Here is a 27686-nt window from a genome sequence, read left to right as displayed (position 1 = left end):
ATTGCATGCAAGTTCTTGATACAGTTTACTTCACCAAATCAGATTTGAAAGATGAGCCTTTACAAATGCTGAATGAGAATAGTTTATTGATGAAAGCAGCTACATCTTGGAAAGCGAGCATAGAATTTTGGGAGAGGAAGCAATTCCTTTCAATACACCAGCTCAAAAGCAGAAAATGGCCATTTTTTTTCCTTGCCAGCAAATAAGCCTGTGGTGTTGTACGTGACCATGGACCTTTGTGCTAGAGAAAAGTTTGATTATAGCAAAAGATAATCAGGTTAAATATGGAGAAGAAATATTGCAAATTTTAGATGCCATCTGGAAGCTAAGAATGATTTACTAGTAGGATAAAGACAGGTGTGTTTCTTTGGACTTGAAGGAAGCCTTCTGGAAGGAAGATCTCCAAAATCAAATTTTAGAGAATCCAGTGGTTGAATCAATAGGCTGTCTCCACATCAACACAATGCCCGTTGCTGCAGACCTGAAAGTCAAAGTAACAGATTATCAATAGAGCAGGGGTGTCAAACTCAGGGTTGTGTTTGACCTGGGAGGGGGCAGAATAGGCATGACCAGGGTGGGTGTGGCCATATTAACATCACTTGTGCCAGGTTTGCCTGTGGTGGCTTGAGCGCTCTGCCAGAGAAAACAGGCTCCCAAGCTCCATTTTCAGTTGCAACAGCCTCCTGCAACACTTTGCCAGCAGAAATGGAGTTTGGACCTCCATTTTTGCTGTCAGATTCACCGTGGGCAAGTCCTTCACTGTTTCCAGAGTGGCATTGTGGACCAGATCTAAGCAACATGTGGGCCGGATGTAGCCCCTGGGCCTTGAACTTGACATCCCTGCAATAGAGTAAGACAGCACTTTCCTCACAACTAAACTCTGTCGTTCCTTAGCACTAATCCAAATTTCTTTCAGGTTTTACATTGTATAAAAAGACAAGGTGAAGTGATTTCTGTTCCTTTCCTATAAGCTTTGGGATTTCTTCAGCACTTCTAAGTGGCTTCACTGAACTGTAGACCTTTGGGTCACAACCAGCTCTTCCCTGATTTTCTCATTTCTCTCTTCCACTCTCCCTTGTATGGAGATACCTACAAGTGAAGAGAAAGGACTGTCTCTGTCCAGAAAGTGCTTGCCAGGGAGAAGCACAAGACTCTGAAAAGGCCAGGCACTTTGTTCTTAGAAGAAAGAAACAGCCCTGGACATTCACCTCATTTGTTGTGGCTGCTGTTTGAAGGAAAAACAAAATAATAAGAAAACCAAAAGAATTATAAAGGGATACTTTTTCTTCTGTGTACATTCACTGTAGTTTGGAAAATCTAAACCAGCTTTCAGCAGGATCCATTATGACATTTGTAGTGATCAACTCTTGGAATCCGAGCACATAGATTAGAGGTAATCTTTTACTAACCTTTTTATCTCCACATTTTGTTCCAGGTTCAACCAATCCAATATCTGGCTTTCCTGGAACAATTAATCTATGGCATATCCAAGCATTTCCATGTCTGCAGAATAACCTGCCACACTTTACATCCCTAAAAAAAAGGAAACAGTGAATTCATTGTAATTGAACAGAATGGAGTAATGAGAGGATGTTTGTTTGCTTATCTCTTGGGTGACTTACAATATAATAAGAAGTTAGAAATTGCTAAAAACAATTATAATTAGAATAAAAGCTAAAAACCAAGATGATGGGCAGCCTGGGGGTGAGAATTGCCTCTTCCTGGTCAGCCATGCCCAAGGATGGGCATGTAGGGGACCCAGGCCAAGAGGCAGAGCCAGGTTCATAGGCTGTTCCAGGAGGCCAGAATTCTTGGGGCAGTTTTCACTTTGAATAAGAAAATATTGCCATGCAGAGAAGGCTTTTCTCCTGCACCTGGACAGCCAAAAGTCTTTGGCTGACAGAATCTGAAGCAGGCTCTTTCCACCGAAGGACTGGGGCAGGTCAATCCAACAAGGTAAGGCAATTCCACCAATATCTTGGACCTATCTCATAAAGGACTTTAAAGGTAATTGGGTTCAGAAGCAAACTGGCTATCTATGCAACTTTTGTAACAATGTGGTCACACATGCCATGTTCCAGGGGTGTCCAGCACTGTTAGCATCATTGCCTTCTGTGCCAGTTGTAGCTTCTAAGTGCTCTGCAAGGGTAGCCCTATGCAGAAGTCCATCTGGGACCAGGGCATGAGTGATGTGCTAACAATCTTGATGCTGGCTTAACATTTACATGTTTTTGTTTAGTTAGAAATGGAGAACCAGAAGTTTCCTCAGCCTCAATAGAAACTAGTTGCCTCCAACACATAAGTGAAAAATCTCACAAGGTGTTTTGGAGATCACACTTCCTGCATCTCCAACTGGCTCACTGTGATTTCCCTGTTTTTAAGGATGAAGATGGTTGACTCAGGATTCTAATCTTAAGAGCAAGTAATGCATCCGTTATCCACCTGGAAATCCCTTAAAGCAGATTTAGGAGACTTTAGAGATTTTCCAGATTTCTAGCTTAAAAATCTCATTATCTCTGATTAGTTGATGATAGGAGATGATGGGAGTTGAAATCTAAAGAGTGACACTACAGTGTGTAATAGCCAAAAGAAGAATTTGGATTTATACACATGACTAAAAGATAATGTGGCTTAATGTTTAGTTTGGGTTCAACATGTGGTGCAAATTTGGCCATAGTGATTTCTAAATCATGATTTATGACTAAATGCAATTCATAAACACATCAACCAGGGTTTCCTCAGTATTATGCAGGGTAAACAAGCTGGGTGATGTCAGCCCAAAGAGAAAAGCTGATTATAGCGTAGTTCTATTACTTATGACCAAAATGTGTGAAGAATTTCCATTTCTGAACAAGGCTGTTGGTAAGTGAGCTGCACCCAATTTTATAATCTTTTTGCCATGGTTGTTAAGTGAATCACTATAATTGCAAAATAAATCACATTGTTGTTAAGGAAATCTGATACCCCCATTGTCTTTGATTTATTGGAAGCTGGCTGGAAGGTCGCAAAGAATGAACATGTGATCTTGGAACACTGCACCAAGCCAAGCACCCAAATTTTGGTCACATGACTATAGGAATGCTGCAAAGGTTGTAAGTGAAAAGGCAAGTTCCAAGTCACTTCTTGGAAGTCATTAAATAAATGGTTATAAGTCAAGAACTATCTGTCATTTCTGACACAATGTTTTAAAAGTTAGTTTCCCAAGATGGAAAATAAAGGAAAATTAGCCATTCAGAAATTGATTCACATTTCTACTGTTTTAGCCAGATGGCAGAATCATATTCCCGCAGATGTGGACCCTAAAATATTTCTTATTATCCTTATATAATATCATCATCATAGAAATAAATAATTTAGATTGCTTACTGTGGTTCACATGGAATCGTTACACCATTTTCCCTTCTGCAGTAGCCATAATCATACCCTCCTTTGTTATATTTATCAAAGCATTCATCTGGAGCCACGTTTGCATCTTCAAGAAAGAGTGAGAAACCAAGACAAATACATGAATGTATAACATGCCAGCAGGATAAAGAATAACTTAAGAGATCCCAGAGTATTAAAGAAACTATAATTAATATTTACTTATTTGTAAGCTACTATTTTGTAACCCATTATTTATCTAATCCTCATTATGCCTGAATCATTCTCTATCTGATACAGTGCTATACTAAACTTCCTTATTGAATTTTATGACACAAAAGCTGAATCCACTTTTATGCCTCTTGCAGAAGATCATGCAGAAAATCAATGGCTGGAGGGGAATCTGAATGCAGTTTCATTCCTCTGTGTGCTCATTCTCATTTTCCAACTTTAACACTGTTGTAGAAATATCCCTGTGCTGGAATGTAGTGAGGAGGGAGATCCCTGTGTGGGAGATGATGAAGTCATTATTTCATTATGAATCATTATGTGTTATTCTTGATTTGAGGCCTGGATATAAGCCTTTTTGAATATAGCTTGACTACTTGCAAAAGATTGAAGTATTATAATTTTTGGAATGTTACATCATTTCACGCTATTTACTGACCAAAATAAAGAACTCTTGGTTTGAATTGAGAGTTTCCATTTTCAAAGCAATGTAAATAATCCAACAAGTGCCCGTTTATTGTCTAAATCACATCTCGCATAAATCCAATGGATCGATTGATTATGCAAGTGGAACAATGTTCTGACTTGATGTTTGGATTCCCTGTCACCATCACATGTCATCTGACCCTTCATAAACAATTTAGACTAGGGGATAGAAGGGAACTCATCAATTTTTCTGACAACAACAAGCTGACAGGAATGGCCATCATTTAAGAACATAGGCTTAAGATCCAGAAGGATCTCGAGAGACCTCAACACTTTACCCTATCTAACAAAATAAATTCAATAGTGAAAAAAGTAAAAAACAGTTATATATTTAGGCAAGAACAATCAAATCACAGGTACAGAATAGGTGATACCTGGCTCAATACTATAACTATAAGAGGGATCTTGCAGTCCTAGTGGACAATGACTTAAATATGCACCAGCAGTGTGTTGCATCTGCCAAAAATCCAACACAGTCGTAGACTACATTAACAAAGGGATAAAATCAAGATTATTAGAAGTGTTAGTAGCACTTTATAATGCTACTAACCACATTTGAAATATTGCATCTAGTTTTGTTCGCCACAATATAAAGCAGATGTTGAGATTCTAGAAAAAATACAAAGAAAAGGAACAAATATGATAATGGAATTGAAGGCTAATGAAGAAATTTCCTGACAGAACAATTAATCAGTGGAATGACTTGCCTTCAGAGGTTGTGGATGCTCTAGCTGAGGTGGCGCAGTGGTTAGAGTGCAGCACTGTAGGCTACTTCAGCTGACTGCAGTTCTGCAGTTTGGCTGTTGAAATCTCACCGACTCAAGGTTGATTCAGCCTTCCATCCCTTCGAGGTGGGTAAAATGAGGACCCGTATTGTTGGGGGCAATATACTGACTCTGTAAACTCCTTAGAGAGAGCTGAAATCCCTATGAAGTGGTATATAAGTCTACCTGCTATTGCTATTGCTATTAGAAGTTTTTAAAGAAGAGAATGGAAAAGGTATACGGATTCCCTCTTGATCAGGGGGTTGGGCTAGAAGACCTCCAAGGATCCTTCCAACTCAGTTATTCTGTTAATTCTACTCTTTTAATTAATGACCCTGAACCTGTATTTGGGCTTTCTATATGCAAAGCCTCACTGCACCACTGATCTATGGCCAAGATAAATCTCCATGCTTACTGAAAACTACCTTATATGAAAAAGGGAACTTATTTTCAGTTTCCTTTTCAACATAAAACCATGCTGAAAATTTTGTGAATAGTCTGAAAGTCAGGAGTGATGAGTGACAAGAATCACATCCCCCAAGATCTGTTTCTTAAATTATTGTGTGAAATGTAAAGAAAAGTTTGATTCTGGGGTTTGAATATTCTTAGCACACAGTCCCATAATCAATTTATACTATCTCTCATTGAGATTGGCTCATATCTTTGTCCAATTTGGGAATGTATCCACAACCCACAAAAGATCCTTTCCCAAAGTCAGTCTTTCCAGATTTCTTGACTACAACTGTCATCATCTTGGACCATTGGCCATGTTCTCAAAGGATGATTGGAGCTTTAAACCCAAAGATCCGGAGGGCTGGGCTCTAAAGCCTCCAAAGAAAAAAACTTCATCTTGAAAAATCATTCCATCTGTACAAAACCCTCAGAAATTGTAGGTGCTCCAACATTGGAGATTTTTAGAGAAGAGATGGGAAATGTTATAAGGTTTCCTACTTGAGCAGGGAGTTGGACTAGAAGACCCCCAAGGCTCCTTCTCACTCTGTTATATGCAATCATGATTTACTATGGATACAAATGAGAAAATCTTTGATTTATGCAATGACTGTCTTAGTCTTTTTCAATAAAACTACTTTTGAAATCCTCAGGTTGACTTACCTGGCGCATTATTTAATTGAACAAGACATTGTTTCTGCATGGTGGGGCATTTTCCATTGTAGCAGTAACCTTGGTTGTTTTGGCATGGTTCTCCATTCCTCTTGAAGCTATCTGTGGGACACTCAGCCGATCGACCAGTGCAGAGATCAGCCACGTCACAGTCATCCTTTGCTGGCCGACACACTGTTCTTGCTCTCTTAAACTGTGGATGAGAATGGAAAATACTCCCACCTATAATTCTTTAGCAGCAGAGATCAGAGTCAAAGTATGATTCATAACACATTTCAAAATGTCCTCTTCATCTTCTTGAGGATTACTAAGCAAGGCATCCCTTGCAAAAAAATGCCATTTTGCAATTGTGCATTGTGCCTAGAAGACAGTTGCAGCCTGTCTTCTTTGCTATGGGAAAATGATTGCAATGAAAGGTTCGATTCCTGAAACACAAGACTTACATATTGGCTGACCATGAAGTGAAAATCAATTAGATTGCTATGAAAAAGTAGCCAAAGTTTAATTGATGAACTTCTCATGATATATTTTTATTTCCTTACATCGGAGGAAACATTCACAGAATTTTCTGTGGTGCTGAAAAATGTCTTCTCTTCCTATGAATCTGGGCTTGTGATGAAAATGTGGAAGGAACAAAATGATTTGGGCCCCTCTGCTCAAAAAGTTTATTGCAGAATGAACTGCGAACCTTTATAGAAGTAATTAGGAACTTGCATCTCTCTCTTCATGAGCCTGCAGCACCTCCAGAATGTGCCACCAAAATAACTGAATTTAGAGCTTTAGAAATCAGGTAGACAATTTAAGGAGGGTGTGGGAGAGAAGCTATTTTATTTCCAGAAATCTATTAAACCCATTTCCATCTTAAAAATCTCAGTGAGAAAAATGTCACAGCATTACCAGAGACATCCAAGAACCTACCCAAAAGTCAAGGAGCTAAGTTAGGGCATCAATCTCAAACATTAGGCACATTTATTTAAATTGAACATCCATGCAAAGTCAATCAAAGAACAAATTTATTATTTTCAGAGATTTAATGTACAGAAAGTGGGTATTTTGCTGAAATTGTTTGTTACATTATCCTCCCTATGGATATGTTCATAAGGGTCAAATAAGCTGGAAGAGGGGATAGGAATAGGTTAAAATGTTTTGATCATAGTAAGCAGCCAAGAGATAATATCTTTTTATATGGCTAGCATGGAGCAGGGTAAAATCTCTCTTGGTGTTAAAAATAAACAAGTCTTACTCTGCATTGCTCACAACACTCTTCAGCGTCACACTGTTTCCCAGGTTTCAGCTTACAAGTTGCAGCATCACAGCAGGTACTTTGACAATCCTGAGAAGCAAAACATATCAAATGATGTCATAGACTTCTCAGCCTGGTCTTTTTTTATTGGTCTATTTTGAAGAGGGAAACTGTGAAGGAAAAAGATATGTCTGTGATGGGTTCCCTCTTATGGGTTTAAGCTAGCAAGGCGCAAACGGTTGGTTATTGTAAATGTTTGATGGCATATCTATGTGAAACAGACTTATCTGATATTTCCTATGTGAAAACAATAAAACAAATAAACATATTCTCATCTCCCAATTAAGCCCCCATTCCTTTCTTATTCATGAGGGATTTTGTAATCTTCATGCCAGCCTTGGAGGTAATTCAAAGAAGAAGCACCAACAATGAATATTAACACTACCTTTAGTGTAAGGTTACAGTAGCAGAATCTTTAAATACTGAATGTACATTTCCTTTTTATGGACCAAAAGAATGGGTGGGAGATGTTCCTCTTGAGATGTTTGCCTTGTCCCCTTGCTTCAGCAGACTAATCTGTTACACTTATATGACCATTGAGTAGATTTTTCCTCCTTCTTTTGTCTCTCAAGGACATTCTTACAAACCATTATATGTGTATTTAACAATATAAAGAGAACACTTCAGTAAATCACAGTTCTTATAAAAATATTATTAGGGATCAGAGCATAGATTAAAGATCATAAATTCTGGGAGGAAGCAGCTCAGGAAAATAGTGGGACAGATAATGTGTGCATGTCAACAAAATAGGGTTTTCAGTAGAGAAGAATTTTGTTGGAGAGGTAAATCACCCATGTTTAAAAATATGCCGTCTTCCCCAATTGTTAGTGAGATACCAGTTCTTTATTCCTCCATGACTGGTTCCTCAAATCCAAGAAGCCACAGCATTCATGCATGTACATAAAGCACATAAACCTATGCCATTCAGAAACCAACCTATTGGATGGCTTAAACCACTTAGATAGCCAGATGATTTTCCAAGGAGAAAAATTTTGAAATCACTCTTGTTGATTTTAAAAAAAAATTACCTCAGGAGAGCCACAGTCACATTCTTCTCCCCTCTCCACAAAGTTATTTCCACAAACTGCAGGTGCCTCAATATCTGCTTTCAAGGGTTTGTCGAGAATGCATTTTGGGAGTTTTGAAGTTAGAAACGTCTTGTATTCCTCAACACTACAAGAGCTGAAGTCATAGAGAGGGCCACGACTGCAGAGATGAAACAAAGTAAGATCAGGACATCATCCATATCTGAACTAGGAACAGAATTCATTGCAAAAACATATAAGATGCAATAGGGATGGCTAATGAAGAAATACAGTGATTTTTTTCTCTAAAGCTAACAAATTGACTAAGAGAACTGTTGTTCCCTTGATCTTACTCCCAGATTATGTTCCCTCAGTTTTATTTCCACCAATTTTCTTTTCCTTTTTAACCAAATAAATTTTCAGTGAGAGCTCCATGGGATATTAGTTGTTTGAGCTTCTTCTTGTGTTTGAGTTGGCTGCCTTTCATTTTGATTTTTAGTCAGCATCTCTGTGGAAGGGCAATCATATAATTGAAAGGAAAACATTAAAATTTGATTTCCTTTTCTTCTTTTGGAGATATAGTACTTTTTATAACAATGAATACTTTGAGACAAATAGACAGCTAACTATACTAACTCTCTATTTGCCTTAAACTATTCATTGTTGATTTCTTTTGTGTGGCACTCGGCAGCGTCGGAGGCCCTCGACCGGATTGCGCCACTGCGGCTCCTCCGAGGCAGCGGATCCCGGAGACCTCCTTGGTTTACCGAGGAACTCCGGGAGATGAAGCGCCGGAGGAGATGCCTAGAGCACCGTTGGAGGTCCGATAAGTCCGAATCGAACCGAGCAATGGTAACCACCTGCACCAGGGAATACACCAGGGCACTTAGGGCAGCAAAAAGATCACATATAGCCACCCTGGTTGCATCCGCTGAGTCCCGTCCAGCCGCCCTGTTTAGGATAACCCGCTCCCTATTGAACAAAAGGGAGACGGGGGAACCCTTGCAGGGCAGAGCTGAAGAGTATGCCCAATTCCTCGCGGACAAAATTGCTCGGTTTCGGTCGGACTTGGACTCCATCCCCGCAGCTCCAGCCGAGACACAGGGGGATCAAGTAGAACAACTCTGGGTTGAGTTTCAGGATGTTACCCCCGGGGATGTGGACAAGGCCATGAGAGCTGTAAGTGCCTCCACCTGTGTTCTGGATCCGTGTCCCTCATGGCTAGTCACGAACTGCAGTGAGGTGACACGAGGCTGGATCCAGGCGGTTGTGACCACCTCCCTTCGGGAGGGGAACTTCCCCGCCGCACTGAAAGCGGCGGTGGTGAGACCCCTCCTAAAGAAACCATCTTTGGATCCAGCTGTCCTTAATAGTTATCGCCCTGTCTCCAACCTTCCCTTCCTGGGGAAGGTTGTTGAGAAGGTGGTGGCCTTCCAGCTCCAACGGTCCTTGGAGGAAGCAAACTACCTAGACCCCTTCCAGTCAGGCTTCAGACCCGGCTACAGCACAGAAACCGCTTTGGTCGCATTGATGGATGATCTCTGGAGAGCCAGAGATGAAGGACATTCCTCCATCCTGGTCCTCCTTGACCTCTCAGCGGCTTTCGATACCGTCGACCATGGTATCCTTCTGCGACGACTGCGGGAGGTGGGAGTGGGAGGCACCGTGCTACGGTGGTTCTCCTCCTACCTCTCGGACAGGTCGCAGTCGGTGTTAGTGGGGGGGCAGAGATCGTCCCCTAGGCCCCTAAATTATGGGGTGCCTCAGGGTTCGGTCTTATCCCCCCTACTATTCAACATCTACATGAGATCACATAGATTAGGCCTCCTCCGTATTCCATCGGCCAGCCAGTGTCGGCTGGCAACCACAAGGAGGAGGGCCTTCTCAGCAGTAGCCCCGGCCCTTTGGAACGAGCTCCCTGTGGAGATTCGTACCCTCTCCACCGTCCAAGCCTTCCGCACAGCCCTGAAGAACTGGCTCGCCCGTCAGGCCTGGGGATAAGGATAGTTGCCCCTCCCGAATGTTGTATGGATGTTGCCTACTATTTTTAGTATATGTCTCTATTTTGTTGTCTGTATCCCCCCTTTCCTAGTTTTATGTGAGCCGCCCTGAGTCCCCTCAGGGAAAAGGGCGGCCTACAAATTCTAATAAAACTAAACTAAACTAAACTAATTGTTGAAAAGGTCATAATATCAGCTATGACACACTGTCCTCTGAAGCTGTGTATTTAAATAGATGCAAGAATGGCATCATAAGCCCAATCACCATCCTAATGTTAATAAAAATCAATATGAATATAGTCATTAGACCTCCAATCATTGCTGGTAGCCATTAAATAGACCCATTTTGTGGCATTCATTGACCAACATTGTTTTCTAAGCAAGGTCTTCTGTATAAAACACCATGAAGTGTCTAGAAATATTAAAAAGTAACCATGATGCCCAGAAATCCTTCAGTAAGTACAGGAAAGGCAACATAGCATTCTCCATACTTCCTGACCTTATTGCCATTGCATGAAATATGAGACAATGAAGTTGTCGTGTTTTAGCGGAAAAAAAACAGAAAGTGTTCAATAGGGGGCCTGCTCACTGAGGCTACACAAAAGTTTTACACAAATGTTATGGGGAGTTTTGCAATAGAGAATTGTTGAGAAGATTCCTTCAATTTGTTTTGCTTCCTTTTCCCTTTTCTTTTTCCCTTTTGATGAAGAAAAGGCTAAACATGCACCTGGAACAAAATATTGCTAGTCCTTGACTTGATATCACAGAATTTCCATTGCCAAGCAAGCCAGTTGTTAAATGAGTGATACTCAGTTTTACAACCAGTGTTGCCACTTTGTTAAGTGAATCACAAAGTCATTAAGGGATTCCAGCTTGCTCCATTGACTTTACATATGGAAGGACAGATGGGAAAGTCACAAATGACAATTACATGAATGCAGGATGCAACTATGAGGACATGTCATAAATCACAATTGCAAACGTTTAAAAATAACTTCATCGTAATGGGATTAAAAGTGTTCCTCAATCTTACCTTATTGTCGGAGACATAATGCAATCCTTAGGAGAGCAATTACAGGCATTTGTGTCATGATTAATGCCCAGATTATGACCCATTTCATGGGCCATTGTAGATGCCATCAAACGTGTTTCTTTGGTATGATCCTAAAGAAAACAGAATACTTTGTTTATTGTTAGTCTGCCTAGAAACTGAAAGGGAATCCAATTATCATTAACACTAATTGTCTAAAAATGATGACTAAGTGAAAAATTTTGAGTTGAGGATACCATCTCAGAATTCATCTAGCTAGCTCTTCTGAATGCATGCATGCCCACCAAGACTCAGAACATACATAAATACATCCAGAAGAAAACTTTAAAGCCTGGAAGGTACAGGAGAAGATCAAAACCTATGCATCCATTTGCTGTCTACATTTATTTAGTTACAAAAACTTTGCACATGTTAGTGTTTTCAGAATATTGAAGGATGAAGCCCTAAACAGACTTAAGAATGACTTTTCTTTCTGAATAAAAATGACCTTCTTGAGCAAACAAGTTTAGAATTACCTCACACTACCCAAATCCTACCTGTGCTTCTTAAGAAACAAACTGTACAAGTTTTACTGTATAATTTTTTTATTGCCATGTCTCTCCATTTTTTCTATGTGAACAAAAAATGATGCAATGTATTTATTGTTTATTATTTCTCAATAAATGCATAGCATTACCTTAACTAATATAATTTTCTTGTAGGGTCTCAAAATACTGGATTTTTTTTCTTTTTAAGTAGATTTAATATCCCCTCATTTTCTCAATGCACATTAATTCAATCATATGCAATCTAGATCCTAAATTTTTTGGAAGAAAAAAAGAATGATTCATGTTTGTCATTAGGATTGCTAAGAATATTGTTCAGAAGCATTATTTGGGAACGTTGTAATCTGATGTAACCTGCTTATTTGCCAATCAGAGCACTGTTAGACTCTTTCAGAAACATTATAATATATTGTCACCTTCTGATATATAGCTCATGGCATACAAAAAGCTCAATCTACGTGTCTAGAATGCATTGTGCCAAATTGAAAATGACTTGGATCAACAATAAGAAGATTCTTAATTTGTAAAGAAGTTATACTTGTATATAAGTTTTCACTTGTGTACAAATAGGTAACAGGCATCGTTTCTACTAACCTGAACAATTGCTGCAGAATGCATCGAATGGCAGATGGTGCCGACGTAACCTAATCCTAAAGTTAGTCCATTAAAGTCAATGTCCCTATAAGAAAGAAGGGGAGATCAATGAGAAATGGACTCTTCATTATCAGAATGAGTAGAAAAAACCATTAAAAATAGTATTATGAGAAGCTGTATGATAAGGAGAACACTCTATAAAATAACGTACTACAATATTTGGAACAATCTGATCTCCCTAAGTACCAGACACAATTAAAGATATGTTCAATGAATGAATAACCTTGATAGAATTGACAGAAGAATAATTAAGAGAAAAAAGAATAATAAAACATCAGGGCCTGATGGGCTACTGGCAGAATTTTTCAAACAACTAGAAGAGACACTAAGCCCTGTGATGTTGGAACTATATAATGAAGTATTGCTAGAAGAAGAAATACCAAACTCATGGATGGAAGCAAACAGCATTCTCATACTAAAAGATGATTCAGCTTTAATGCAGATAAACAATTATAGGCCAATATCTTTACTGAATGTGGACTATAAAATACATATGCTTAGATAATAGAGAGATTTAAAAAGTATTTGAATGAATTTATACATTTAGGCCAGAATGGATTTCTGCCAAAGGGACAGATTAAAAACAATATGAGAATGATTTTAAACACACATTGGAGTATTATGAAATGCACCCTGGAGAACAAATGGCTTTGATACTTCTAGATTCACAGAAAGTATTTGACAACATTAATTGGCAATTTATGTTATTACAACTGAAATATATGGACTTTGGGGAAAGTTTCATTAATATTATTAAAGTAATATATAATAAACAATCAACTAAGGTGATGATAAATGGGGGCATGACAGAGAACTTTGATATTAAAAAAAGGCACTAGACAGGGATGTCCACTGTTGCCGCTGCTTTTTATACTGACTTTGGAAGTGTTAGCCAGGAATATTCCACAAAATAAAGAAATAAAAGGAATGGAAATTAAAAAAGAGAAAGACAAGCTACAGGCGTTTGCAGACGACATGGTCTCCATATTAGAAGACCCCTTAGAAACTGGAGTGAAGCTAATTAGAAAAATAGAAGAATATTGTTCCAGCTCCTACCAACCTAGCGGTTCAAAAGCACACAAACATAAGTAGATAAATAGGCAGCATTGCGATGGTGTGGGAGGAGATAATAGCATTCCATGTGCTTTTGGCATTTTGACATTGACAAAGTTGGCTCTTCAGCTATGAAAAAGAGCTTGTGTGTGTATATATACATATGTATCAGTGGTGGGTTATGTACCGGGACATACCAGTGCCTGCCGGGAGCAGTACAAGTATGGCACGGTGCTCCGGATGGTCCACCTGCCCGCCCACATTCGTGGTATTTGAGGTTTTTGGGGCTTCTGCACACGGAGCGTATGGTGCCTGCATGATGCTCTGCTGAGCACCTGGCATGTCACAGAGGTGTCGTGGAGCATCGCAGGTGGTAAGTATGCATGCGTATGCTGCGCACATTAATGTGATTGGCGCCCAGCCCCGTTGCACCATACCAGTTGCAACAGGATCCGAAACCCACCATTGATATGTGTTTGCGTGTGTATGTATGTATGTATGTATGTATGTATGTAGGTAGGTAGGTAGGTAGGTAGGTAGGTAGGTAGGTAGGTAGGTATAAGTATGTGTATTTTATATTGCTAAGCATTATAAATAGATTGGGTATTTTATTATTTTCGTTTATTCTTGCTTTACCTGTTGTGTAATGAAAGCATTCATTTAATTAATGCAGAATGAGAACCAAAATATTACTCAACTGATTGGAAAATGCACATTTAAGTACAGTCAAAGCATAGCAGAATAATTATTTGAGTTTCAATTTTAAATGAAATCAAGCTGAGGTTTTGACCTGCAATCATTCAAAGACTTCTCAAAACCAGCTCTCATCTACCAAAAAAAGTAGTTTACTTTGACCCAGAGATTCAGTTCATGTTTGGTTTAAAATATACAGCATAGAGTGGAAAAACTGTACAAGCACTAAACTTTCCATAATTCTCCATTCCCAGACACCCCACTCCCTTCCCCACAATGAGACGTACGTGAGTAACTGAGCATTATCATTCCTTCTGCGTGACAGCAAATCTGATTCTCTCCATCTTGCAAATAAGTCCAAAGTCACATTCGCTGCTGGCTGCACATTAATCCTATCTCTGTCGGACCAAATTTCTGTGCCAATCAGTGCTACATGAATTCGCAAAGGTCTCAACATCTGTCAGGTGGACATGGCAACAATCAGAAATTCAAATACAAGTAAACCCTGAGAAACCTTTCAAGATCAAAAAGCAACTGACATTGGTTTCTATGGGCAGGTGAAGAAAAAAAAAAGATCTAGGCATCAATAGAAGAGAAATCTCTGGAACTCAAGGTTGAATTGTGGAGTCTTTGGTGCACCTTGACTTTATTGCTTTGCTTACCCAAGTAAGTTATTTACTCAGATAATAAAATGTTTGCAAGGAAACCACCAAGCTCAGAAGCACTAAGGACTCTATATATTGGGGAAACAAAAACAACAACAATATAACAAGAACAACTTGGAACAACATACAAGTTTATAATAATAATGACATATTTTAGCAGTAGAAATAAAACAAATGATAAAAAGAAGCAGTTGATTATTCTCTGTAATCAGGAAAAAAAGGAGGAGGACTAAAGGGAGAATTGACTCATTGATCTTTCTGTTGTCTCCCTGATTCCAACTGATCATCAACAGTGAAAATGTAAACAAGGTTAATAGGACACTACAATATGAGTGTATCTCCTGGTAGGTACCACAATCCAACTCAAATTGAGTTCCTGTCTTTAGGTTTCTTCTCAGGGATCAGTTTCACAATCATTTGACTCACTCTGTCCTTCTCTTTCTAACGTTCAAGTTCAGAACGATTAACCATGGTCCTCAAAGAATCCAGCTACAGGTGTCATTCTGATTGAATTTTTGCAACACTTTTGGATTTGCAACCTCTCAACATAGTGGCTGTATTCACATAAGGGGCTTATTAACCTGGTTACAATTAACCCATTTTCTGGGATGGTCTTGCACGCTGGACACCAGCAGGTTAAGTGTGTTCTGTGAACACAGTGAAAATCTGGGATGGACTTGAGAGAAGTTTAAATCCAACAAGTGAAATGATTTTTTGTCATGTCTTCTTACCGTATTTATAATGTTAGCAATTTCATATATTCTTGTTCTTATAGCAGTTAAATCACTCTTGTATTTCCTGTACTACAGAAAAGACAAAAAAGTTAAGATGAGATCATAATTATAGGAAGAATCTTCATTTATGCCATTTATATATTAAGATTATTAACTGTTCAACAATATACATGGGTTCTCCTCCAGGTTGGAGAAAATTTTGGTCAGCCTACTGAGATGCTTTCCTAAATTGGATATCATATTTCCATGTTTAGAGAAGTGTAACATACTAAGCATTCTCCACTAGACATTTTATTCTTCCTGCGTTGTAAACTTGGATACACAAATTGTGCAGGAATATTTCAAAGAAATCTATATAACTGTTTAACCAGTGTGGGATGAAAATAAATTTAGATGGAATCGAGGAAGAACAAATGTGCAAATTAGGGTATATTTACAAATGTCTCCTAACTTTGTAAATATTGATTGGGTCCAATAACAAAAAGAAATATCAAAGTTTATGATGAAGCACATGTTAAGAGAAATCCAGTTTGGATGTTTGTTAATGTCTTCAAAAATGCCCACATTATAAAAGGCAGAAATTAATGGGAATGATATCCCAGATACTTACCATTCTGTTGTCCACAGCTATGAAAAACTCAATATATTTTTGGGCCTGCCAGTATTTGTCTTGCTAAAAAAACACAATAAACAAAAGGCTGTTTAGACATGTTGCTCCCAGCAGCCAACAAGAATCTTGGTCATCATCAGATAATCAGAAAACTGCTTGTTATACTTCCTGATCAAAATCCTGGGCCTTTCAGAAATATTGGCTCTTTGAGGAAGACATTTATAGGGAGACAGATTGTTTAAATTTTAGCCCTTAGAGTGGGTTCCCCCAACCCCTGGGCCATAGCCCACTACTTGGAAGTGGTGCATGACCATTGGCATGAGCATATGCATCTCCACTTGCATGGACAGCAAGAAAGCATGGATGGACATGCTCCATTTGCCCAAGTGAGGGCATGTACATGACCCCCATTGCTCACATAGAACCATCCCCTTTCTCTCCCTGCAGGTCTGCAAAGCTGGAAAGGTTGGGGAACTCTGACTTAGTGAATATGTTGATAAATTTTTGAGGAAAAAATACATTATGCAATGGATTGTGAAGCAGAAACAAAGTTGTCACCTTTAAAAAAAGGTTTGTCACAACACAAATCCCTTTCTTTGTATTAATATGGTGTGGCACTTGTTTCCAATTAATTTGTTTTTGGTATTTATGATGCTTATGAATGTCCTTATGAATTCTATCCAATCACCCCCCCAAAGGAATTTCTCTTTTATTTTACATTTTAGAAACAAGTAAATGAATCCCTGTTATCTAATCATGTTATATACATGAGATTTCAATATAAGACTTACTTCAGGAGTAAGATTTAACTGAGAGGTCTTTTTGATAGTCTCATCCAATTCCCAAGTATCAGTTACCCCACAGATTTTGGGGCTCTCATCCTCCTTTTCTACATTTTCAGATTTGTAGACTGCATGGGCTTCACTGTCAGAAAGCTTCAAGGGTTCAATAAGGTATGTCTCCCCTTGATGCTTGAAATGTCCTCTGTAAAACAATATATGAAAGAGTGGTCACAGATGCATAACTAATAGAAGAGAATATTGTTAGTTCAGGGATGACCTGCACTGATGATGTTACCTAATTGGGTGATGAAATGTCTGCAAGGAAACAACTAACCTCTGAGAGCCATTTTTAACTGACCAAGTCAACATTCCCTGTGTTTTTCAATCCCTTTTTAAAACTAACTCAATTATTTAATTTCTATCCTCAGAACTGATATCATTTTTTCATGCTTCCCAAAGATTCAGCTATGATCAGAAACATACAAGAAATTGCACATACTCAATACAGCCAGGAAATATCTGTACATTATTTCTATTGAGAAAGTTTGGCACGGAATCCAATATTGTATATTTCCTAGGGTTTAAAAGAAAATAAAGTTTCTATCTATACAAATGTAAGACTAAACCTATTTGAAAGATTCTGTTTTTGTATATATCTTGTACACTGAATCAAGAAATATTTATTCAGTCATAGATCAGCAAATCAAACCTAAAAATCACAACTAAATAGGATAATAGAGAAAATATAACTATTCTAAAATATCTAAAAAAGAATAAGAGGAAATACTACAATGAACTATACACAGTATAGTACAGTATTTAGCTGCAATCCAGGAAATAATATTAGATTGCCCTAAAAGCAATTTAAGATAAGAGTCAGGATGACCAGAATATTTAATAAAAATGGAAATAAGAATTCTTGGCAAGCATCTGCTTCGAGAGGGCAATGTAGAATAACATGAATAACAATGCAGAATGACAAGGAGCTGGAGCCTAAAACATATGATGATGAGTGCTTGCAGGAACCCAGTACATCTAGACTAATGAAGAGAAGGACTAAGAGTGACATAACAGTTTTCCAAGATTTAAGGGGCTAAGAGGGGGACAATCTAATCTCCAATGTATCTGAAGGCAGGACAAGAAACAGTAGATGGAAGGGGAAATTTCCTGACAGTTGGAACAATTAACCAATAGAATAGTTTACCTTCAGACAATGTGGGTGTTCCATCACCACTGGTTTTTAAAGAGAGATTGAAAGCCATTTCTCCAGAATGATATAGGTCTTGTACTTGAGCAGGAGATTGGACTAGAAGACATCTACGGTCCCTTCCAATTCTATTATTCTATCATTCTGTTCTTCCTTTATTACTCTGTTGTTATTATCTTATGTTCCATCATTTCATTTATTCCTCCACTGTATGGACATAGCCTCTGTACAAAGGGGATCTTTTAGTGCCTTCCTTCAATAACAGCTTTTGGGACAACATTGAATCTGACTAATGATTTTGAATTGTGGGGTCTTTATGTGGCTAAGATATATAGCTGGTTGGAGAAGGTGTGCAAAGTGACTCAAGGAAGTGTTTCTGGGTAGAACTGAAAAGTCTGTTTGCCTCTTCCCGTAAACATTCTAGCAAGGTATGCAATCTGAAGCTTACTTATCTTCTCTATCTGTAACATTACCGCTATGTACAAAAGAGATATGGGCTTTGTAGCTCCTTTATACAAACCTGATTTAGCTCCCTAGTATCTCTATTGGCTGGCAACAGCTGTTCTTGGTATTCAACCAAAGTCTTTCTAAATTTTGCAGAGGGCTTAGATCAAACCCAACTAATTCACATGAATAACTGATATCCTTAAATTTAATCTCCAAGAGGAACATTTTATTCTTAACAAAATAAATAAAAGATAAGAGACTATCTCACTTCAAGCCATTGCATGCACTGATGACTGCAGTTGAGTCAGCTTCATTCTGGATGTGTCCATGATAATAGCAGTGATCCTGTGTGGAGGCAAGAGGACTACATTGGTTAAAGCTTGTTTGTAGTGTGATTTGATGAACAGAAGTGCAGTTCCAATGTATTTCACCACATCAATGAAATATTAAGAAAGCAATTATTCAGAACATTTTGATTTTAGGAGCCAGAAGTCTCTATAAAAGCAAGTCACACTGCACCATCCATTGATGGTAAAATGCTAAGAACTTTTGGGCAGACAACCAACACACAAATAGAAAATGCGTTGTTGAAATTACAAGCCTTTTTCTCCATCAACCTTGTCTTCTTGGAGATCCACTCTATTGATGAACCAAGGATTTGCTGAACAAACTTTCAGACTTGATGATTGTCCTACATTCTGAAATCGTACCATAATGTATTAAAAATTCCACATTTACTAATGATTCCAATTAATTGTTATTCCCTTGAGCCTGCATAATGAAAGCGTTCAGAAATTTACACAGAGATGTAATTCCTAACATCATCTGGAAGCAGGATCCATGTAGCATTAAAGTCAGGAGATTTCTGTTACAAACTCAGTAGGAACAATTTGTATGAACTTTGAAGAGGCTAAGCCAGACGTAGATTATTTTTGGAGACAGAGGATGCACTTTTATATCATTTTGGGGGGAAGAAGGCAAGGACTTAATGAAGCACTGGTCAAAGGGACCTAGCAGAGATTATAGTACTTGATACTTCTCAGGAAACAACAACTGAATGAAAAACCACTGGTGACCTTCTAGCGCTGCACCATAGAGAGCATTATAATTTACTAGACATGTAGTAAGAATGAAGGTAATTTTTTTTTTCATTTTTAGTAATACAAACAAATGATTCTGAATTTATCACAGTAATCTGCTTTAAAAATAAAAATGTAGATCTTATGAACCTGATGTTCTCATAATCAATCTATTTGTGAAACTCACTCCCCAGAATGTTTGCTTTTAACCAATAGCAAAAAACTGGTTGCTTGAAATCTTGTCCTACTAATTCAATGAATAAAACAAACTGGGTTTAACAATCCATACATCCTTACATGAATATTTCAGTATAAGATACTTTATAGATGTACAATTCTTCATTGAATAGCCTGGTCTGGTACCAGTGTTCCCTTTAAGCTGAGCTCGTGCGCGGCCGTACAGGTAACAAAAACACTGCGCACAAGTTTCAAACTGCAGCGCAGTGTTTTTTAATGTCTTTAAATGTGACTAAATATATCCCCCCTCCCTCCATTCTCTCTCTGCACCGAAATCTCTCCTCCATCTGGTGATTGGTGAAATCAAGGAAGACTCTGCCTGGAGATAGATGATGCTGCAGAAGGGAGAATTCCCATTGGTCCTCTGGGGCTTCGTCAGTTCCTGGGAAAATGGGATTCGCTGGTTGTAGCCTGCGTTTCTCTGCACGTCCGGGGTTTCTTAGGCATTGCCTCATCTGAAGCCCCGTTCTGGGCTCAGCCTTTTTTCTGTGATCCCTTCACTTTGGGGAGAGAGGGAAGCGTGGGATTGGACTGCCTGAGCCAAAGGGGTACACGGGATCTTGAGACTTGATTTTTGAGCAGTACCAATCCTTTCCACTCTTTCCTTTTCCTTTCTGTCCTTCTTCTAACTTCCTTTCTTTTTACTTTCCTTTCTCTTTGCCTTTCCTTCTTTTCCATTTCCTTTTATTTCTCCTTTCCTTTTTCCTTTCCTTTCTCTTTTTCTTTCCTTCTTTTCCATTTTTTTTATTTCTTTTATTTCTCCTTTCCTTTCCTTTTTCCATTCCTTTCTCTTTTCCTTTCCTTTTCCTTTTTCTTTCCTTCTTTTCCATTTCCTTTCTCTTCCACTTTCATTTCTCCTTTCCTCTCCTTCTTTTCCTTTTCCTTTTCTTCTTTTCCATTTCCTTTCTCTTTTCCTTTCCTTTCTCTTTTCCTTTCCTTTCTTCTTTTCCATTTCCTTTCCTTTTTCCTTTCCTTCTTTTCTATTTCCTTTCCTTTTTCCTTTCCTTTTCTTGTTTCCCATTTTCTTTCCTTTCCCTCCCCTCCCTTCCCTCCCTCCCTTCCTGGGGGTCTGAGGGAGAGGGAGGGGACCCTTTTCCTCCTTGCCCCCCCCAACATCTGCTCTGATGGAAATTATGGCTAAAAACAATTCAGGTGCTCAGGCATGAAAATGTGCCGCTCGAACACTATACTTTTCCGCACACACTGAAAAAAAAATTACAGGGAACATTGTCTGGTACTTACATATTTGGAATATTAGTGCTCAAATATACCTCTCAATTTATTTCCTAAAAGTAAGACACTCTGGATATTACCTCAACCGGAGGGCTTGTTGTAATTTCTCTGCCATCAGGGGAATAATGAGTCTCAGTGTAATCTTTGGAAAAAAGTCCTCTAGAAAGAATGAAAAAAGTGAATATCTATGTTAAGAATTAAGTAGGACGGAGATAATTTTATAGTAAGTCTACAACTACTGTATTTTAACCTTATATTGTTTGGTATCAAAGGAAAGGAGCAGGAATTTCAATCTCAAAAGGATACCTATTTAAGAGGAGTGCTGAACATACTAGATTCGCCAAAGGAAAGAGATTTGCACCAAGGAAGCTGTGCAATTTTCTTCACCAAGACTCATAGGTGGTATGATTGACCAGAAGACATTTTGTATTGCCTCTTGTTTTTATTATTCTGATCAATGCAACAATTTGATGAAACTCCTTGGTTTTATAAAGGAGAGCCGCATAGCTCTATTAACTTAAGAGTAAAATGAAGCAACCTCAAATAAATGGATGCCTTGAAGCTTCATACTGAAGCATCTATCTTGAAGTTTTAAACCAATATATGGAGTCACTTTCCATTCCTAGTGTCACAACTATGCCTTCTGGCATTGCCTTCTCTTTTTCCAATCTACATGTTCCATGCTAGTCTTCCACTTCTATCCCTGCTTGGCTTCCATGCCAAAACGTGATCATTCAGATGCTGCTCTTGAAATCTGGATAGCCTTCATATTTAAACAAAACAAAAGGGGGCACTAGAGTTTCTAAAGCACACGTTAGAATTTAGAATGAAATCTCTCCAGTGCTACAAGATAAAGTGACACAGAAATGCCCATATATAGGGGTAATGAAAATGATATACTTTCTTTTAGCTCTAGTTCTAGTAAAGTTAAGAGAACCTCTGAGTTAACATACTTATTTCTTTCTAAGTGAAGGACCACTTGCTCTCCATTCACTTTAAATTCATATTGCATTGTATCTTCATAGTTGGTCTGAAAAGCAAAGAGTTCAGAGTTTATTTTTAAAAATAGGCAAATAAAATATGTACCCTCTTAACAACTCCATACCTGTGTCAAATGGAGAGCTGTGGCCAAATTATTTATTAGATTTAAAGTATTTAATCTAGTGATTGAAGGGCACTATAAAATTAAATTTAAGCATAAGTTCAAGGTCTCATTCTCAGGCTAATTCCCTGCTCAATCCATCTTCCCTATATGGCTGGGTGTTTCCCAATACTTTATTAGCTATAGTAGTCAATTAATATTAGGAAATTCTCTGCTAAGTTACCAAGAGTCTCCTCAAATTTATGTGAATTGGGCAGCCATATAAATTTGTTGAATGAATGAATGAATGAATGAATGAATGAATGAATGAATGAATTAATGAATGAATGAATTAATGAATGAATTAATTAATGAATTAATCAGGCACATAGATTGTAATGCAAAAATCCAGGTAATCATTACATGGCAGCAAAGGAATACCAAAAACTCTGCTGGCTGGCAAGAAGTAAGGTGCTGAGATCCTTTTCTTACCTCTGGCTCAGCATTCTGAACTCCTCCTTTGGGCAATGCAGGGACTTTTTGTGGATACACTACTTCATAATCATTAACATTCCCAGATTCCAGGATTATAGAGCTCCCTTTGTAAGGGCAGAGGGGAGAAGAAGAAGAAAAGTGTGCATTACTTTGAATGTTATTCTACCATCCTCACATTCACAACTCAGTTTGTTACTCAATTATCAGTGAAGAATGGAATCATTTTCTAGTGGAAGAGACCACACAAACCCAGGTTTTCTTTGGATATGCAATTTGCTGAATGTGTTGGACAGCTGGGAGACTATCTAGAGGCATTATTTGGGCAGTTGCAAAAGAAAGATTTTGGAGCATGAATAATCTGAAAAATAAATAAATAAATTTCAACGAATGTGCAAGTTTGTGCACTGAGTGATAAGGATAACATGATAAACTACAAATTACAATAGTCTGATTCACACAATTCAGTAAATCATACTACATTATTAACATTTTGCTTCCTGAACTTTTCTTGCCACAAACTCTGTCTCTCTCTTCGCTTCAGTCTTCTAATTCTTTTACTCACATTATTGGAAAACCTTTTCTTCACATTGAATATGATTTTCTTCTGAGGATATTAGGACTTTTCTTTCTTAGGGCCTATTATCTTGACAAAATTTAACAAATACCAGAAAATCATCTATATAACTTTACAACAAATGTGATCTTTGAGAGCAAGAACTCTTTTGCTCAGTCTGCTGAAACTGAAGTGGAACAAATTTTGGTTAAGTATCAAAAGAAAAACCATAGAAACTTGTTGGGTGCCACAGACTTTTAGCAGTAAGAATTTGAAGAAGGAAACCAAAGAAAACATCTTACCTTGATATGGAAAAACCGCTAAGCATATAGTTACCAAGAGAGCTTGGATCATTTTGGAGCCTGGATGGGCTGGCGGACAGGAAATCTCCTTCTGCTTCCAAGCCAACCTGAGCTCTTCTCCTGTCGACTGTGAGAAGCATGTTCTTCAGCTTCATTCATGCCCTTATATGTGAAGGTGTTTGCTAAAGGATTTGCACAAATTCTAACTTGTAACAATATTACTGGAGGGCAGTTTTCCAACTGGCTTAGTGCTTGTCACTCCAACAATGACATCTGGAAAGCTTCTTTGATGGCATCTCTCAAAGCAAAAGCCAAAAGGAAAGGATTAAATACTCATATCAATGTTGTCTGTGGCTCATATGTAAATTCAACAAAAATTGGGGCCTCTTGGGCATGGGGTTTTAAATGCCAAGAATTGGTTTTCATAGTATTATTTGTGTAAGAGGCACTTTTTCAGCAATCTAGCATCATTTCAATATTGCTAGCATTTAGTGCTGGTTGCCAGTCAATGAGCTCAATGAAATGACTAGTAGAGTCTGAAAAATGATGTTATTTTGGAATAGAATGAATCTATGTCAATGCATTCACCTAAGGAACGCCTGACTTCACTACAGGGGAAAAACCCTCTATGCCATAATAGATTTCTCTCTTTGTAGAGAACTCAAAAACATTTATTTCCCCTTAGGGTTATGGTTAATTCTGCTTTTGATCACACTGTTAGGCAATTTTGGGAGAAAGAGAAGTCACAGTAGAATCAGCTCCTTCATCCCAAGAGGACAAATGCAAAACAACCTTCTCTTCATTTAGAAACAAGGAGATATATGAGCCTTTGAAACTCTCTTTGGTGGCCAGCTTGTTTTCTTTCAGAATTTCTGCCCTTACCATCACCAGATCTCCTCTCCTGCAATGAGACCAAACTAATTAAAATTGCAAAGCTGTTGGGGGAAGAGCTATAAAAGTCGCTGAAGCCACATCTTATGCTAAATTTAACCTTTCTGTTTGAAGGGTGGATAAATGATAAACCAATATTACAATGTATGCATACTTCTGCAAATATAGACTGCTTTTAATGCTTTTCTTATCTCAGTTTGATGTTGAATCTGATCTAAAATTTCTAAAATCTTTTCCCATAATAGAAAAAAGGAGGAAAAGCTTTCTCTTTCAATCATCTTAAAAATGAGTTACTCAATGAGCTCTCTTGAAGTGAGAACATGGTTGTGTTTTAGAGTGATTGAAGAGAAAAGAGATTAATAAATCAGAATCCCATGTTCGGGGTCATTCCTTATAGCTGCTATCAACTGAACAACCTCATTCTTCCCATTAATATGTATCTCTATATCTCTATATTTTGCTCCTGAAGAAGAGATCATCACTCACAGTCAGTAGACAAGGAAACTTCTCGATTATCACATACTTTTTCTCTATGATTGTTGTTCATTTCCAGATCATTCAGATTAATTCTGTCTAAATTATTATTGTCTGATCTCAGTTTTCCTTTCTCTGAAGGTGGCCACATTTGCTGTATTACTTTTAAAATATGCTGTATTTTGACTACACATTTATTTTTTATTCATTTAAAAATAGTTTTATCAAAATTGTCTTTGCTAGAACTGGAACTTGTCCTCCATTTTATGAATTGACTATAGGACGTTTCATGACTGATTGATAATTAAGCACTCCATAAGCCAAATTTATGGACAAATGATTTTTGCTGTTCAAAATAACACATTAAAAATAAGTTTCTAACACTTTTGTCTAACACACAACCTTAATTCATCACTTTCAAATTTTCCTTTAAAAAGTTTTTTTCTTTTTTTCTCCATCTCTTCTTCCACATTCTGGGTTATGCTCCTTCATCTTGTAAAAGCACCATTTATTTGTTCTTTTATCTCCTTTATGAAAAGAAATTTTATGTAGCAACTTTTGCTACATAATTCACTAGCTTAGTCAAAAAAAATTCTACCTACGTTTTATTTAAGTAGGTGAATATATGTATAGGTATATATATTCTATGCATATGGATTTTTCTTTCAGAATCTTTTGTCTTTTCTTTATAATAGTCCCTTAGACTTCCAGATAATTCTAACAACGGGGTATTTCCCAGCAGCCCTAAGCAGTGTCACCAAAATATCTAGATTTTAATTTAGCAGAATTTGGAAGTTTTAGAGTTAGCATTTCTTCTACAAACTCCATAGGGATTTATTGCCAAATTTGCAGCTTCAAGAACCCTTCAGCCCTCTTTGCTGATGTAACAGTTCTTGTCTAGATGAAAATTATCTCTTGGATTTCTATACAGTATCATGGTTTATTTCAAGATTTAGTATTGGATCAGTCTGTTTTTATTTCCTTGACCATAGCAAAGTACTGTCCTATAATTTGTACAGAATGTCATAGTTTTAGACATTATAGAACAATTATTTTTCACTTTTTATCCTATTTACCTGTGATATTTGTGTTGAATTTGCTGGTCTGTTATAATCTATTGTCATAATCTAGGAATTATTAGAAATTAAATAAAATTATATTATCTTGGTCAAAGAAAAAAAAACCATAAACAGAAGATTATCAATATATTCCAGGAAAATTTTTGCCTAAGAGCTACATTCGAGAATCTCTTTTATTCTCTTACATTAATTTCCCACATTTCCTACATGGAGCACAAAATATACATGAAATCACTTCTGATTCTCTCCTCACAGCACCAATCTTGGGAGTTAATCTTGGCTAAGAAAATTAATGTGAAAACTCATCCCATGAGATTTATGGTAACTGGAAACTTAAACATAGCTGTCCTGAATCCAATCCAACATCTTAATTCATATGACACTGGCCCTTGAAAAAGATACCAAACCCTAACCCTAACCCTTTTTGTAACTTAATCTCTTTTTTTTAAAAGGTTAGGCAGGGAACCTCAGAGAAGTATTTTCTCCAGGAAGTTAGTGTCCATTTCAACCCACTCACCAGTTCAAGGAAAGTTCTTTATGAGGCAAGGAAAACTGAAAATATTTTTGTGGGCACCAACTTTGGAGGCTGAAAGCCCTTCTGAATCACAACACCAATAGTAAAAAAGGACAACAAGACTTCATTTGTCATTTGTGAGCTGTCAGTGAGATGTTCTCACCTGGACAAGAGGATGATGTCGAATAGAAAAGAAAGGACAACAAGGTTTAATTCATCATTTGTGACAAGAGGATGATGTTTACTATACTTAAGAAGAAATGTTCTTTGCCAAACCACAATATTCCATAACTGGCAACAGCCATTTCAAACACACATAGCATTGTTGCCCTAGGATTAAAGTCTTAATTTTCTTGGAAAGTAAACATTGAAGAAAGAAGGGCCAGATTAAAGTCTTTGGAACCACAACAAGCCCATGAATAGCAGCACTATCCACAATGTGCACTTCCCATAATATAATTATAGACCCATTGTCAGGTGCAAATAACCAAGAGGAATCCCAGAGCACCGATTGATAAAGTTGGAAGAGACCTTGGAGGTTTTCTAGCCCAAATTCTTCCTATGTCAGGTGCCCCTATACCATTAGAGACAAATGGCTGTTCAATCTCTTCTTGAAAACCTCCAGTGATGGAGTACCCACAACTTCCAGATGCAAACTGTTCATTTGATTAATCATTTTCACTGTCAGAAAATTTCTCCTTACTTATACGTTGAATCTCTTTTTAATGACCTTCAACTTGTTACTTCTTGTCCAGCCTTCAGTTGCTTGGAAGAATAAATTGACTCCCTCTTCTCTGTGACAGCTCCTCAAGGACTGAAAGACTGCTATCATATCACCCATAGTCTTCCTCTTTTTTAGACAGGACATATCAAGTTCCTTCTTCTTTCATCATTTGATTTAGTCTCCAGACTCCTTACATTCTTTGTTGCTGTCATCTCATCTCATCATTTTTTTGTGTGTCATGGTGACCAGAATTAAATATAATATTCCAAGTATAGCTTTACTAGTATTATCA

General features: G+C 37.8%; 1 protein-coding gene across 1 annotated transcript; it reads right to left on the bottom strand.

Annotated features, from left to right (window-relative positions):
- Window positions 1-66: 66 nt before the first annotated feature.
- On the bottom strand, window positions 67-23779 carry LOC106552488 (zinc metalloproteinase-disintegrin-like MTP9). Its single transcript, XM_087703603.1, has 17 exons — window positions 23713-23779; window positions 22855-22961; window positions 22235-22311; window positions 21362-21440; window positions 19001-19077; window positions 17088-17280; window positions 16297-16359; window positions 15684-15755; window positions 14575-14744; window positions 12482-12566; window positions 11325-11455; window positions 8295-8472; window positions 7207-7296; window positions 5955-6156; window positions 3367-3472; window positions 1410-1533; window positions 67-481 (listed from the first exon to the last, which is right to left on the bottom strand). The coding sequence occupies exons 1-17, from the start codon at window positions 23762-23764 to the stop codon at window positions 437-439; spliced, it is 1851 nt and encodes a 616-aa protein (XP_087559729.1). The 5' UTR covers window positions 23765-23779; the 3' UTR covers window positions 67-436.
- Window positions 23780-27686: the final 3907 nt, after the last annotated feature.

The sequence above is a fragment of the Thamnophis sirtalis genome, unplaced genomic scaffold (genome assembly GCF_051295495.1).
Source record: "Thamnophis sirtalis isolate CommonGarterSnake01/CBP01778 unplaced genomic scaffold, rThaSir2_p1.2 scaffold_2, whole genome shotgun sequence".
Taxonomy (NCBI): domain Eukaryota; kingdom Metazoa; phylum Chordata; class Lepidosauria; order Squamata; family Natricidae; genus Thamnophis; species Thamnophis sirtalis.
Note: the sequence above shows the minus strand (reverse complement) of the source record. Positions and strands in the feature narration are given on the sequence as shown.

Excerpts from the sequence above, each read along its gene's own strand:
- LOC106552488 (XM_087703603.1), bottom strand. The coding sequence starts at position 23,764 with ATGATCCAAGCTCTCTTGGTAACTATATGCTTAGCGGTTTTTCCATAT. Across the intron at positions 22,962-23,712 it reads AGCGGTTTTTCCATATCAAG|GGAGCTCTATAATCCTGGAA; the intron begins GTAAGATGTTTT and ends GCCCTTACAAAG. Across the intron at positions 12,567-14,574 it reads GATAATGCTCAGTTACTCAC|GGACATTGACTTTAATGGAC; the intron begins GTACGTCTCATT and ends TCTTTCTTATAG.